The sequence below is a fragment of the Podarcis liolepis genome, assembly GCF_965112155.1.
Source record: "Podarcis liolepis genome assembly, chromosome: 10".
Taxonomy (NCBI): Eukaryota; Metazoa; Chordata; class Lepidosauria; order Squamata; family Lacertidae; genus Podarcis; species Podarcis liolepis.
The window spans coordinates 52,262,278-52,274,886 of NC_139562.1; the positions used below are offsets into that span (position 1 = coordinate 52,262,278).

The 12,609-nt window shown below is 41.1% G+C and overlaps 1 protein-coding gene across 8 annotated transcripts in view; it reads right to left on the reverse strand.

Annotated features, from left to right (window-relative positions):
* DOCK4 (dedicator of cytokinesis 4) overlaps positions 1-12,609 on the reverse strand; it is a 244,474-nt gene that overhangs the window by 138,340 nt on the left and 93,525 nt on the right. For all 8 annotated transcript variants that reach the window (XM_083463219.1, XM_083463220.1, XM_083463216.1 and 5 more), the window contains exons 6-8: positions 12,395-12,543; positions 8,543-8,627; positions 7,585-7,736 (exon numbers count right to left, since the gene is read on the reverse strand). In XM_083463219.1, coding sequence (XP_083319345.1) covers positions 7,585-7,736; positions 8,543-8,627; positions 12,395-12,543 — 386 coding nt within the window. The remainder of the gene's footprint in view (positions 1-7,584; positions 7,737-8,542; positions 8,628-12,394; positions 12,544-12,609) is intronic.

Below are 12,609 nucleotides of genomic sequence, written 5' to 3' on the forward strand. Positions count from 1 at the left end.
GACACTTTACTTTTTATTGCTGACCTACCCTTGACTTTGCTTCTTGACATACCACAGCCCATGTGGTTCATCTGTTATATGAACAGAAGTGCTAGCATCAGAATAAGGTAAAGGCAAAGGGACCCCTATTAGGTCCAGTCGTGACCGACTCTGGGGTTGCGGCGCTCATCTTGCTTTATTGGCCGAGGGAGCCGGCGTACAGCTTGCGGGTCATGTGGCCAGCATGACTAAGCCACTTCTGGCGAACCAGAGCAGCGCATGGAAACCTTCCCGCCAGAGTGGTACCTATCTATCTACTTGCACTTTGACGTGCTTCGAACTGCTAGGTTGACAGGAGCAGGGTCTGAGCAACGGGAGCTCACCCCGTCACGGGGATTCGAACCACCGACCTTCTGATCAGCAAGTCCTAGACTCTGTGGTTTAACCCTCAGTGCCACCCGTGTCCCTTAAGCATCAGAATAGCTTAATCTAAAACAAAACAAAAGAATAAAGCTAGGAGAAGAAAAATCAAGTTTCAATTTTAAGTAGCAAGAGCTCGAAAAAGGTATTAAGAGGAAGATATTAAAACAACAAAGTTAGTTCTTTGAGACAGAATAAAATGCATTGATGCAGCCGTAATAAATCTTGTTCTCTGTCTATATGGATGATATATCTTTGTGCATTTGCGGGCAAGGTGATATATGAAAGAAACAGTGTTTAAGTTGACAGAGAGCAGCAGATTAACCTGACATTGAAGGAGCCAGGAACCGTCAGTCAGCTGTAATAGGAGTCTGATATCATATTGACACAGACCTGGAATACACACATAGAGCAGAAAATCTTATCACGGCAGCATCTTTCACAGTCAGTGCCCAGGAATTTCCAAGCTAGTTATTCATGTTACTTGGGAGAAAGTACATAAATTATTTTTTAGTACTTGGGAGCAAAATTTTGCTTGGAAAGGCAAGAAACCCCTTGCCCAGACTACAGCAAATTTCCAGAAGCGATGGCTAACATCGAGCCTTTTAAGTCAGGCCTTTAGAATTTAATGGGTAGCTAGTTGTTGCATTGAATGCATTAACAATGGGAAGGGGGGGGCAATCTATGCAGATTCATTTACTAGCTAAAATCCTAGGTCTCATCACTGAGTTATTGCTTCTAGATTTATATTCTTATGCCCGTTTTCTCTCCACTCGCTGCAACTGAGTAGAATTCAGCCAACTGGCAGGCTCATCAAGCACCAACCACCAAGTGCAAGGAGTCTTTTTTTGTGTGTCTGCATCTAATCCTGCCTCTCCCTAAAAAATTTTTATCAGCGTGTTGTTGTTGTTTTATTTTTATTTTGTAAATCTACCAAGAATAAAATAAAATAAAATTGGACAAGAATTATATGCTATTCTTAATGCTTTAACGTGAAAGCTCTACTGGTCGATAATATCTGCATCCGAAAAATCTAAGGTCAATTTCCATTTCAACCACAGTCAGCAATCAACCCCAAATACATCATTTTCTTATTGTGTGTCTGCTCTGCTCCCTATACAACTGAAATAGAAGCAAAGGCTGATGGTATACAAAGACTGTACTACTTGCAATGCTAAAAAATGCATTGTAGATAATAAATCATAATTTTAAATACAATGTATTGCAGATGGCAAATGACTTTTATTCTTTTCCATGGCCATGTAATCTTGACTTTGCCTCTTGTGGGGTTTCTGAAAATGCACAGAGATAAGCAGAATTTGTTGAAGATCTGATAATAAAAAAATCAATGCAGGTTTGATTAAAGAATCAGTCTTATCTGAGAAATGCAGTAATTGGGCCCTCAAGCAAGGCTGGGGTCAAACTACCTCAATGCATTGCAGATGGTAAAATAGGTTCTGGTGTCAGATTATGTTTTATATATCAGCAATTTATTAAAGGCAACATCTACATTACCTGAGGAAAATATTTGTATTTCAAAACTACATAGGATTTTATAGTAGATGTTTATTCCAATAAATGTTGGAACTAAATGTCACAAAAATCCATAGACCACATCATAGACCACATTTAAAACATCAGAAGGTTTTTAAATTCATATAGATAATTCCACCAGAAGGGCAATGGGCTGTATGTATTTATGACTATGCATATCCTTCAAGACTTTGAAGCCAAAATCCAGGATACTATCTTCTTGTTTTTTGTTGCAAGGGAATAGCAGCCATTTTGACTGCCGTGATCTTGCACCATGGTTCCCCCCCCCCCAGCACTTTTTCGGGCATGGCACTACACAAAATTGTGGCCCTGAAAAGGGCGGGGGGAGGAATTGTATCATGAAATCCCGAGAGATCACAGCAACCCAAATGACCACTGTTCTCTCACAATAAAAAACAAGATACCCCAGTTTTTCTGGGACACTTGCGGGGTATGAACTATGTACATTTCAATTAAACCAGCACTCTCTGTTACAGAAAAACAGAAGCATTGCTGCAGCCTTCAGACTTCAGTGGGATAATCAGAAGAATCCATTATTCTTAGCAGTTGTGGAGCTTAAAAGAGTGTAATATCCTTTGGATCTTCATGTGTGATTTGAACTAATGAGCAGAACTATCTCTGTCTTAGGACATGATTCAGTCCTAGTTCATTTGGGTCACATCCATTTCAGCTGCAACATACAACACATGGTTAGCTCTCTTCCCACTATGATCAAAAGGACTTTGAAAACAGCCGTGGTCTCACGGTCCTCACATGTACACTACAAATGATTGCAGTGTTCAAGATTTAAGGAGCATAAAGACTTGGCAGTAGTTATTAAGATTAGCATAATATTTCTTTCTTGTAAAAAAGCCTCATTAATTAGCAACTGTTATGTTCCACATAAACCTACATTGTAATTACCACTGCAGTTACGTTAAATGCTAAATGTGTTTAGTAAGAATGTTAACACCAAAGGAGGTAGACATTTATTTTAATAATTAGCAGGCATTGGTTTGCATAAGTGGCAGTGCCCCCATCAGTACTGAGTGGCACTACTTTGCGGTTGTCATGCAGAAAGTGTTCATCCCAAACTGGTCCATGGTCCATTGTCCATCTTCATGAATTGCCTATGCAGCTGCCTTTCTACTCTCATGGCAGGAGGGTTTTGAGGGCAGATGCCTACCTATTACCACCGGATTCATGCTACCACCTACACCGCACGATATTTCTGCAGCATCTACGTGTAACTCCCAGGTGGAGAACCTCAGATCCTTCAGACATTGTTGGGTTCCACCTCCCATCAGTCCCTGTCAATGAGGCAAATGGTCGGGATTGATGCGAGTTGTAGTCTAGCAACACTGGGAGGATCACAGGCTCTCTGCTCCTGCTGTAGTGCAAACAATCATCCAACCTAAGACACATGGAATCATAGAATTGTAGGGTTCAAAGAGACCCTGAAGGTCATCAGATCCAACCACCGCAAAGCAGGAATCTCAACTAGCTCATCCATGACAGATGGCCATCCAATCTATGCTTAAAAACCTCTAAGGGAGGAGAGTCCACCACCTTTCATGGGAGTCTGTTCCACTGTTGAACAGTGCTGTCAGAAAGCTCTTTCTGATGTTTAGACGGAATCACCTTTCTTGTAACTTGAACCCATTGGTTTGGGTCCTAACCTCCATAGCAGGAGAAAACAAGCTTGCTCCATCCCTCCAGACCCACTTTCTATGTTGCTTTAAGAAGAAGCAGATACAGTGGTGCCTTGGTTGTTGAACTTAATTTGTTCTGGGGGTCCGTTCGACTCCCGGAACCATTCTTAAACCAAGGTGCAGCTTCCAATTGGCTGCAGTAGCTTCCTACACTCAACTGGAAGCCGCATCGGATGTTCAGCTTCCGAAAAAAGTTTGCAAACTGGAACACTCACTTCCGGGTTTGCGGCGTTCGGGAGCTGATTTGTTCAGGAGCCAAGCCATTCAACAACCAAGGTACTACTGCATACAAAGTGATACACAAAATCCTCTCTTCTAATCTTTTGATATACGCATTTCCTAACTTCAGAAACTTTACTAAGTATATCACTTTGAGCTATCTTTCCCCCCTGCATCATCAAACTTGGGAAGAGGTACAAATGCCTTCTAATACAATCAGCGTTTCTGCCTGAGAATTTAAAATGAAAGAATCGACAACGTGTACTCAAGCTTCCTCAAATAAGAAAGTCATCATTAAATATTGCCGAAAGTTTGAACTGCCCCCTTTAATCGAGGGTTCTCTGAATACTTTGTAAATACAGTGTGACTTCGGCAAAAAAAGAAAAGAGGCTTCCACGTGGCAACACATCCTTGCTGGCTCTTCGCACACATGATTTGCTTTCCGTCAGCTCCCTGGCACATTACTGGCCTGGCTGAGGCGTTTCATTTGCTCCATTACACTTGTGCCAGTGGTAGAAGAAAGTATTTCATTCCCTCTTTCGTAGGTCAAAGACTAAACCATAAATTGTGTCCGTGTGATATATGCCTGCATCTTTAAACAGGAGAAGGCAACAGCCCCATTTGCTGTTCTCACATGAATCACAATCTGTCTCTCTGCTTTCTTTTTCTGCAGTCAGAGGGACCCAGCTGCTAAGTGTCTCCATGCATACCACAATACAGTCTGATGAAATTACAGGTTTTCACTACAGCCTGGGGCTAGACGGCTTCGTGTCTCTTTTGGAAACCATATATTAAGCCACCTTTTCCTTTCAATATTAGTGAAGCTTGTTTTCCTTTTTATGAAAAAAAAATTTTTTTTGCATGCTTCCTCCCTCAATTCTCGAAACAATAAAGCTGGGGTCAGCAAACTTTTTCAGTAGGGGGCTGGCCCACTGTCCCTCAGACCTTGTGGGGGGCCGGACTATATTTTGAAGGGAAAAAATGAACAAATTCCTATGCCCCACAAATAACCCAGAGATGTGTTTTAAATAAAAGCACACATTCTGCTCATGTAAAAACACCAGGCAAGCCCCACAAATAACCCAGAGGTGCCTTTTAAATAAAAGGGCACATTCTACACACTGGTTCCCAGACCGTCTGCGGACCGGATTTAGAAGGTGATTGGGCCGGATCTGCCCCCTAGGCCTTAGTTTGCCTACCCATGCAATAAAGCATTATTGCAGATTGTTTAAAGAACATTATCCAAAGAAAGAAAATGCTTACAAATACTGTAGTCAGCAAGGTTTGTTGTTTTTTAAATTAAAAACGGAGGGCTAAAATTTCAACAGCCTCTTTATACTTTTTGTATTAAGAATTATTAATCACAATAGACCACGGTATCCTCAAATATCCTGGTCAAGGATGGCACAATCTGTCAACCTGCCCAGTGAAGTGGGCAGGCATAGGAGTGAAGTCTGAAGTACTGATTCTTACACAGGAATTATTATTATTATTATTATTATTATTATTATTATTATTATTATTATTGCCAGTGGCACACCTCAACTCATGTGGTTCAGCTCAGAGCCCTGCCGCAGGTAGCCACCCTGAAAGATCTCCAAAAACCAGAACAAACTAAGATGCTGAGGAAATCAGAATTTGGGGTGTACTTTTAAGAAGTTAAAAAATCTATCTGGGAAATTGTGTGTGAGAGGAGCACAGTCCAAAACAAAAGCACAAATAGTTCCACATGCCCAAGCTAATGTCTTGTATTTCTCAAATGGCATCCTCCCTGCTGCACGGCAAATCCCTTTTGAAGCTTAGGGGAGTTTCAAAAGCAGTTTGCGATATGGTCTGGGAGCCTGCTGTTCAAAGGAAAATAATCAACAATCCAACTGGGAGCAGCCATGCAGCTTTTTGGAGTCTAGGCTTTGTTCCTACAAATATTCTGTGACTTCTTTTTTGAAATATATATATAAAACGAAGCTGACAACTTTTTAAAAAATGTAAAATATATTTCCTTACAATAGTTTGGAGGATGATTAGTGAACAAGATGCAGCGGCAAAGTTTGCTGTTAACAAGAGAGCTGAACAAGCTTACTGCAACTGCTTCGACAAAGAACGGATTAGGGAAGCATGCCTGTGGTTTTGATTCTATTTTATAGACCTCGTGGTTCTAAATCCTGAGTAGTTTTGAGTGCAACAATGGATAAGAGACGGAGGCTTAGTCTAATATGTTAATAATGGGCATTCTGTCTTCAGACAGCCAGTGATTTATTTATTTACAACTCAAAGACTCTGTCTTACTTCCAAAAATCACACAAGCACATATCCATTATAAACAAATCTGGGGGTGGGTTGGGGGGGAATCTCAGCAGGTAGTGGCTGTAATGCAGCGTAAATTCCACTAATGGCTTTTAATGCAGAGGGAGCAGAGCTTGGCAAGAATTATGGATTTCCCAACACGAGCTTTTGCCAACCTGGTGTCCTTCAGTAGCTTTGCACAACAGTCCCAGCCAGCATAGGCTGCCCTGCACTCTGGAAATAACCTCTGTGCCATATAACCTGGTCTCTTTTCTTCTCTCTTCATAACATAATGGTGAGACATTTCTTCACCTTCGAAAAGTATAGCTTGGCAGGAAGGAAAGAGCCATTTTCGCAGGTTTTTATAGTGTATGGAAAACAGTCACTTTGGTTAGCTAGCTATTCAAAACTGCTATTTCCAGGAATTCTGATCTAGCAAATTTTGATGTATTAATGTAAAGGTGAGTTTTAAATAAAACTAAGCAGCACTTGCCATACGTAAGAAAGTAAACACCTTGCAATGAATTTATCAGCCCCCGTCAACACAAAACTTTGTATCACTGAGTGATTAGATAGTGGTACTGTATGTCTGGTAATGGTTGGATTCAGATGTGGCTGAATAAAGGCTAATCCTAACAATGTTTTCAGGAAGATATCCCATTGATGTCAATGAAACTGAGCACAGGGCTGTGCTGAAAGCAATTCATGAAAATCAGCAGCACTGAAAAATTGCTTGCCTTGACAACATTTCATCACCGACTTGCTCTAACCCAACACTGAATTCACCTGTCCTCTATGACATCAGGGCAAAATCTGATTGGTATTTAGCATTTGTTATATCATCCTGTTCACTTTGAGCTCTGACCTGTCGCAATCACCGCGATGACTAATCTGGAATCAGTGGTGTCACTCATTTGCCCGTAGTGACATTTATTCAGCATAATTGAACTGCACAACATCACAAAGACACCTTACTTGCTATGCAACTCCCAACTTTGTTGGGATCAATTATCCAACTGATTAAGGAAGGAGAAGCAGCAGCAGCAAAGGAAAACTAGATGGCAAATCACCAGTATCCAGAGGCAACAATGGCAAATGGTGATATAGAAATATCTAGATAAATAAGATGAAATAGAACCACGTTAAAAATTGGAGCTGAACACCCATGTGTTGATCACCCCATGTATCCATCAGTGGTCGTTTCCAGTAAGGAAAACAAGTAGCCACCTATGTTCATATACCAACTGGATCAATGTGTTCAGTGGCTCAGACTCCAATTCAAAAAGTTAGACAACAACAATAAAAATACAAATTCAGGATTACATTTATGGGTTCCCTAAGACCCAAGAGTCAATACATGCAAGGCAAAATTTCTTTGTTCTCAAAATGAAGACAAGAATGCATGAAGGAACATTTTTGCTTTCTTCAATGAAACTACCTGATTGGTCGGTTCTCTTTGCTATCAAAGAGTGAGAAGATGACTTCTAGTTCTTCTCCCAAGTTGGAACACATCAGACTCTTCATCTGAACGAAGAGGTGGTGGCTGCTTGCTGGGACAGGTGTGTCTTTCTTGCGATGACGGTGCTCCATCTACATATGGCCATCAACAGAAATACACAGTCAGGTTGCAATTTTGTATTTTATAAAATTCAGCATACCATAGACTAATGCTGAAAATAAGGCTACGTTCTCTTGCCTGTCCTGCCAACCTAGCAGTTCGAAAGCACGTCAAAGTGCAAGTAGATAAATAGGTATCACTCCGGTAGGAAGGTAAATGGCATTCCCGTGTGCTGCTCTGGTTCGCCAGAAGTGGCTTAGTCATGCTGGCCACATGACACGAAGCTGTACGCCGGCTCCCTTGGCCAATAAAGCGAGATGAGCGCCACAACCCCAGAGTCGGTCACGACAGGACCTAATGGTCAGGTGTCCCTTTACTTTTACCTTTCTCTTGCCTGAAACATAATTTTTCTCCACCAGATCTTATTTTTAACCTCAGTCATCAGTGATGTGCATTTGATTTTTCATTAGGTAATACTGGAAAAAGATTGAAATGTTCTGGCTGAGCTTGTTCACCAATTGCTGCATCTAGTAAATAGTGAGGTTCAGTTTATTCACTCCCTTTTTACTTTATATCCCATCCTTACTCCAGTGCACACATGGTAGCTTACAAGAAAGCAAGAGGCATTATCAGAGTTGGTTGGAAGCTTCCCAAAGAGGCAAAAACACTCATGGAGGGGGTGAAGTAGGACTTAAAAGTGGTCTGGCCTGGGGAAATGGGTGTAGCGTTGGAAAATTCCAGAGGGTCAGTTAAGGAGGCATGGAGACTTCTATTTGGCCCCCATCCCTGGTGTATAGGATTGCAAGCTTAGAGAACTGGAAAGTGGAAATTTACGTACCAGCCTATACAACTCTGTAATACTGATCTCCTCTGGATCCACCATAGCATATTCCTTTCTTGGTACCAAGTCAAGTCCTAGTTGTCTGCAAGGGAATATGGAAAGTCTGGTTGGTAAAGGACATTGGCTAGAACCTTCTAAAAGCATTGTTAGGATCTCTTATTCTCTTCATCCATTGACAGCTGCAAAAGAGGCAGGCGGTATAGAAATGAAATGAAATGAATAAATAAATAAGCACTTTGTTCCACGTGATTGCAAAACATGCATCCAGCGCAATATTATTAGAAACAATTATTATTAATCCCATTTATATAGAGCTTTTAATGGTTGTCCAGCATCATTTATTTGCATGCTGATTTCCCACAGGAAACCATGATCAAGGTGATTCACAACATCAAAACGTTTCACACAATTCTGCAACCGTTACAAAGCCTAAGAAAATTTAAGTAGTCGTATAAGCGATGCACTAACGAAAACATCTCATAGGAACAAATGTCCAACAGAGTTAAACAACTTGCTGAGAATTCATGACCAAGTCTGACAACAAAATACACCAATGTTAAGTCGGATAATAAATGCATATTCAAAACTAAATATTGCCCCAGCCGGGGGGAAACCCTCTAAACAATACCCCACCCTAATGTTCAAAGTATTTGCATGCAGTCGTACACTTAATTATTTTCTAATCTAGCACTTATTTTGGATGTAAAATACTGGATTGCAAATGTCAAAACAAGGACATTAGATGTCAAATAATGACATTAGACGTTAATAGTTGAAATCCCTAGTTGAACTAGATGACCCTCGGGGTCTCTTCCAACTCAACAAGTCTATCCTTCTATTATAAGAAAGTAGCACAATATGCAATGGAGGAGAGTATCAGGTCATGATTGCCAGGGCGGAAATGATAACAATATACGTTTTGGAAACATTTTTTAGCTTTTGGTGTGGGATTCAGATTCAAAGCTTTATCAGCTCTTTGCAACCTTGCAGGGTATAGGCAGTCCCTGTTTGTCCTATATCTTTTTTCTGCCCGTGCTCTTGTTTCTAAAACTTGGATACAATGTGCTTATTGCATGAGGGGAGATCTCTGTCTTCCAGTACACCGAGGATTACTCCCCAGCTACAGCCCTCCATGAACAGGTTCCTAGAGAGGCCCAATTTGGGAGGCTGTCTAAGGGGCTGCACTGAGAAAGGAGGCTGCAAGGCCTCGGAATGTGCCAGTTATTTTATCCAGGCTTCGTTCTGCAAGTGGTGCAACAAATGCCGAGGAAGAAATAATCAGGTAGCAGATGGCATAAATCTGAATAACTCACCTGCCTAATCTTGCGATGCATCAGAAACACTTAAGTATCTTTGGTTTGCAAATTGTACAAGCAGCTCCTTTAATTTAGAAGATTAAAGCTCTCCCAGGAATATGTACAGACGCCTGCCGCCTTGCCTCTAAAACAACTGGTGAGCAAACCGCTTCTAGGAAGAGGCAAAATCTGCGCAAAACTTTCTGCTTTCATGTAGGAGCATCCCTATGCATGGTTTATTATCTGGATTTATCTCCAGTCTCAGCCCCTGTGAAATACGACCACATATACTCTACTGCCACCCATATTCTATTCCATATTCTATTCACTCTCTGCCTGCTCTCTAGCTTAATGTGCACTGCAGTAAATGATCGATTCTCATGCAAGCCCCTTACGTGTTATGTGCTCAGACAAAGGCAACAAACCCTAGCAAAGCAATCCTCATAGATGACAACACAGGAAGGAGATAATACAGAAGTGCTTACAACAATGGCATAGAAACAGGGGTACATTTGGGTTTTTTTAATTTTATTTTTTGTTGGATCTTTAGAATGGATGAGCCAGTTGCTTTTACAGTTGTTTTACAGCTTAAGCAGCCATTCATTTGCAAAGAAAGCACAAAACAGGTTCCTGATAGTGGGCACCTCTCATAGTCATCATTATCATTGTATACTTGGATGCTTCCCATTTGTCTGGGTTGCCCCAGCCACTCTGGGCAGCTTCCAACAAATTAAAACATCAATCGGAGTAAAATATCAAACATTAAAAACTTCCCTAAGAAACTTTAGTCCTATCAGTTCCCTGCAAGAACATAATCCTGAACTTTAATGCAACTGCCTAGGTGCTTTCAGCCTCTGTTGCCATTGTCCCAAATAATTTTGAGATGAGAGAAGCCCACTGTGTTTATTTTTTCCTACAGCGTCGTGTCTAGAATAGAGATGAGCTGGTTAGTTTTTTCAAACCCTGCAAGGTGCTGTCAAGATCAGTGGGAGGCTTACCTGGCAACATTCAGATCACATTCAGCGTCAACACATAACAGTATGAATTTTTCATTTCCGAAATAGGTGACGGTATTATGCATTTAGTAAAAGCGAAGTGAAAGGCTTTGATATGGCACGGGTTTAGCAAGCACAGAAACACAAAGGCTTGTTTGCTATAAAAACTTTAACACGGCATGTTGATTTACTGTATGTCTGCAAGCAAATATTCAGATGAGAGCAAAAGGCAACGGTTTTCTGAATTCCTTCTGTCTTTGTGGAATTTTATTTTGCCGTTTATAAATTGAGATTCTCCATACAGACAGAAAGCAATCTGGCTGTGCCCATGGCCAAATGAAACTCAATTCTGGTGCAAGACACTCAGCTGTTTTGTGGTCGCAGTCAAGAAGAAGCATTAATGAGACTAGGTTGTACAATTGGAGTTCCACTTGTGCAATAGGCTTCTGTTTCCTCTCCTCCCTCACAAACCCCCAAAATCTGCTCCAGAGGCTCCTCTAACCCTTCAGAGCTGATTTTGATGGCACCGGGGGGGGGGGGCTGGAGGCACCAGTAGAAGAAGAGAAACAGGAATTTCTGTTGCACTTTAATAAATAATATTGCAAATATAAATGCACAATAATGCTTGAGGACACCACGACTGTGAAGGCCCCTTCATACACTAATCCAGGGGAACTGGAGTCTCTTGCCCTTGCGGGAATTGCATGCTGCTAGGGGATGTGTGTAAATACACATACAGAGATGGTTGTGAAGGTCTTTCGAAACCTCTTGGGCAGGTACCAAATGGTGGGAAAGCCTTATGCAATCCTCCTCCGTTGCATGGAATATTTGCACTCTCCAGTGACGTGAGAGCACACATCTAACTGGATGAAGTATGACAGCAGGGTGAGCAGGCAGCACTTCATACTTAAGGCTTTTATTTCAGCAGGTATTTTAACTGAACTTTGATTTTAATGTTTAACTGTTTATTATTATTATTATTATTATTATTATTATTATTATTATTATTATTATCATCATCATCATCATCATCATCATCATCATCATCATCATCGCATTGTTAAGTTGCCTGTACAGCACTTAGAAGGCTGTAAATAAGCAGTGTATAAACTGCCGGAATAAATAAAGAAAACTGTGGACAACAAGCAGAAGCAAAAAAACCCCAAAACCCTTGAGTGAAGTTCCAGTCAAGGTGTGACTGTTTCCCATCTTCTGTTTTCCACTGCAGAAAAGTCACTGTTGTCAGGGATGGAGATGAAATGAAAGGCATAAAGCTACAGGTGGAAGGGACAGGATGAGAGTTTCCCTCTTGTGTGCAGACCTGCCTTTCACTTAAACAAGAGGCTTCCCGGAGACTGACCATTTCTTTTCCCAAGGCAGCTAAAAGGACATACATTTTTCACGAGCATCAGTAATGGTGATGGACTGGCCCCCCCTTTAAATCTTCCTGTGTAAAAGCTGCCTGCTCTTCATGTTGCTTCCTTTTAATTGCCTTGTAATAAATAAATGCAACAGATGGAGGAAAACGCAATTGGTTTTGTATATCATCTCTTACTCACTCATTGCCCCAGTCCAAGCGAGCAGTGATGTGCCTTTTGACATCCTTCATCCTATCATGGGTGAGATGGCCGACAAGCACCTGCCGTCGTAGGTCTAGGATTTCATTCATTATATGCCATAGTCGGTGAAAGAGATCCCCTTCATTTCTCTGTCAAATATATATATAAAACCAGATTCTTAGGCTTCTGAAGTTTGGTACAGAGATTAAAAAATG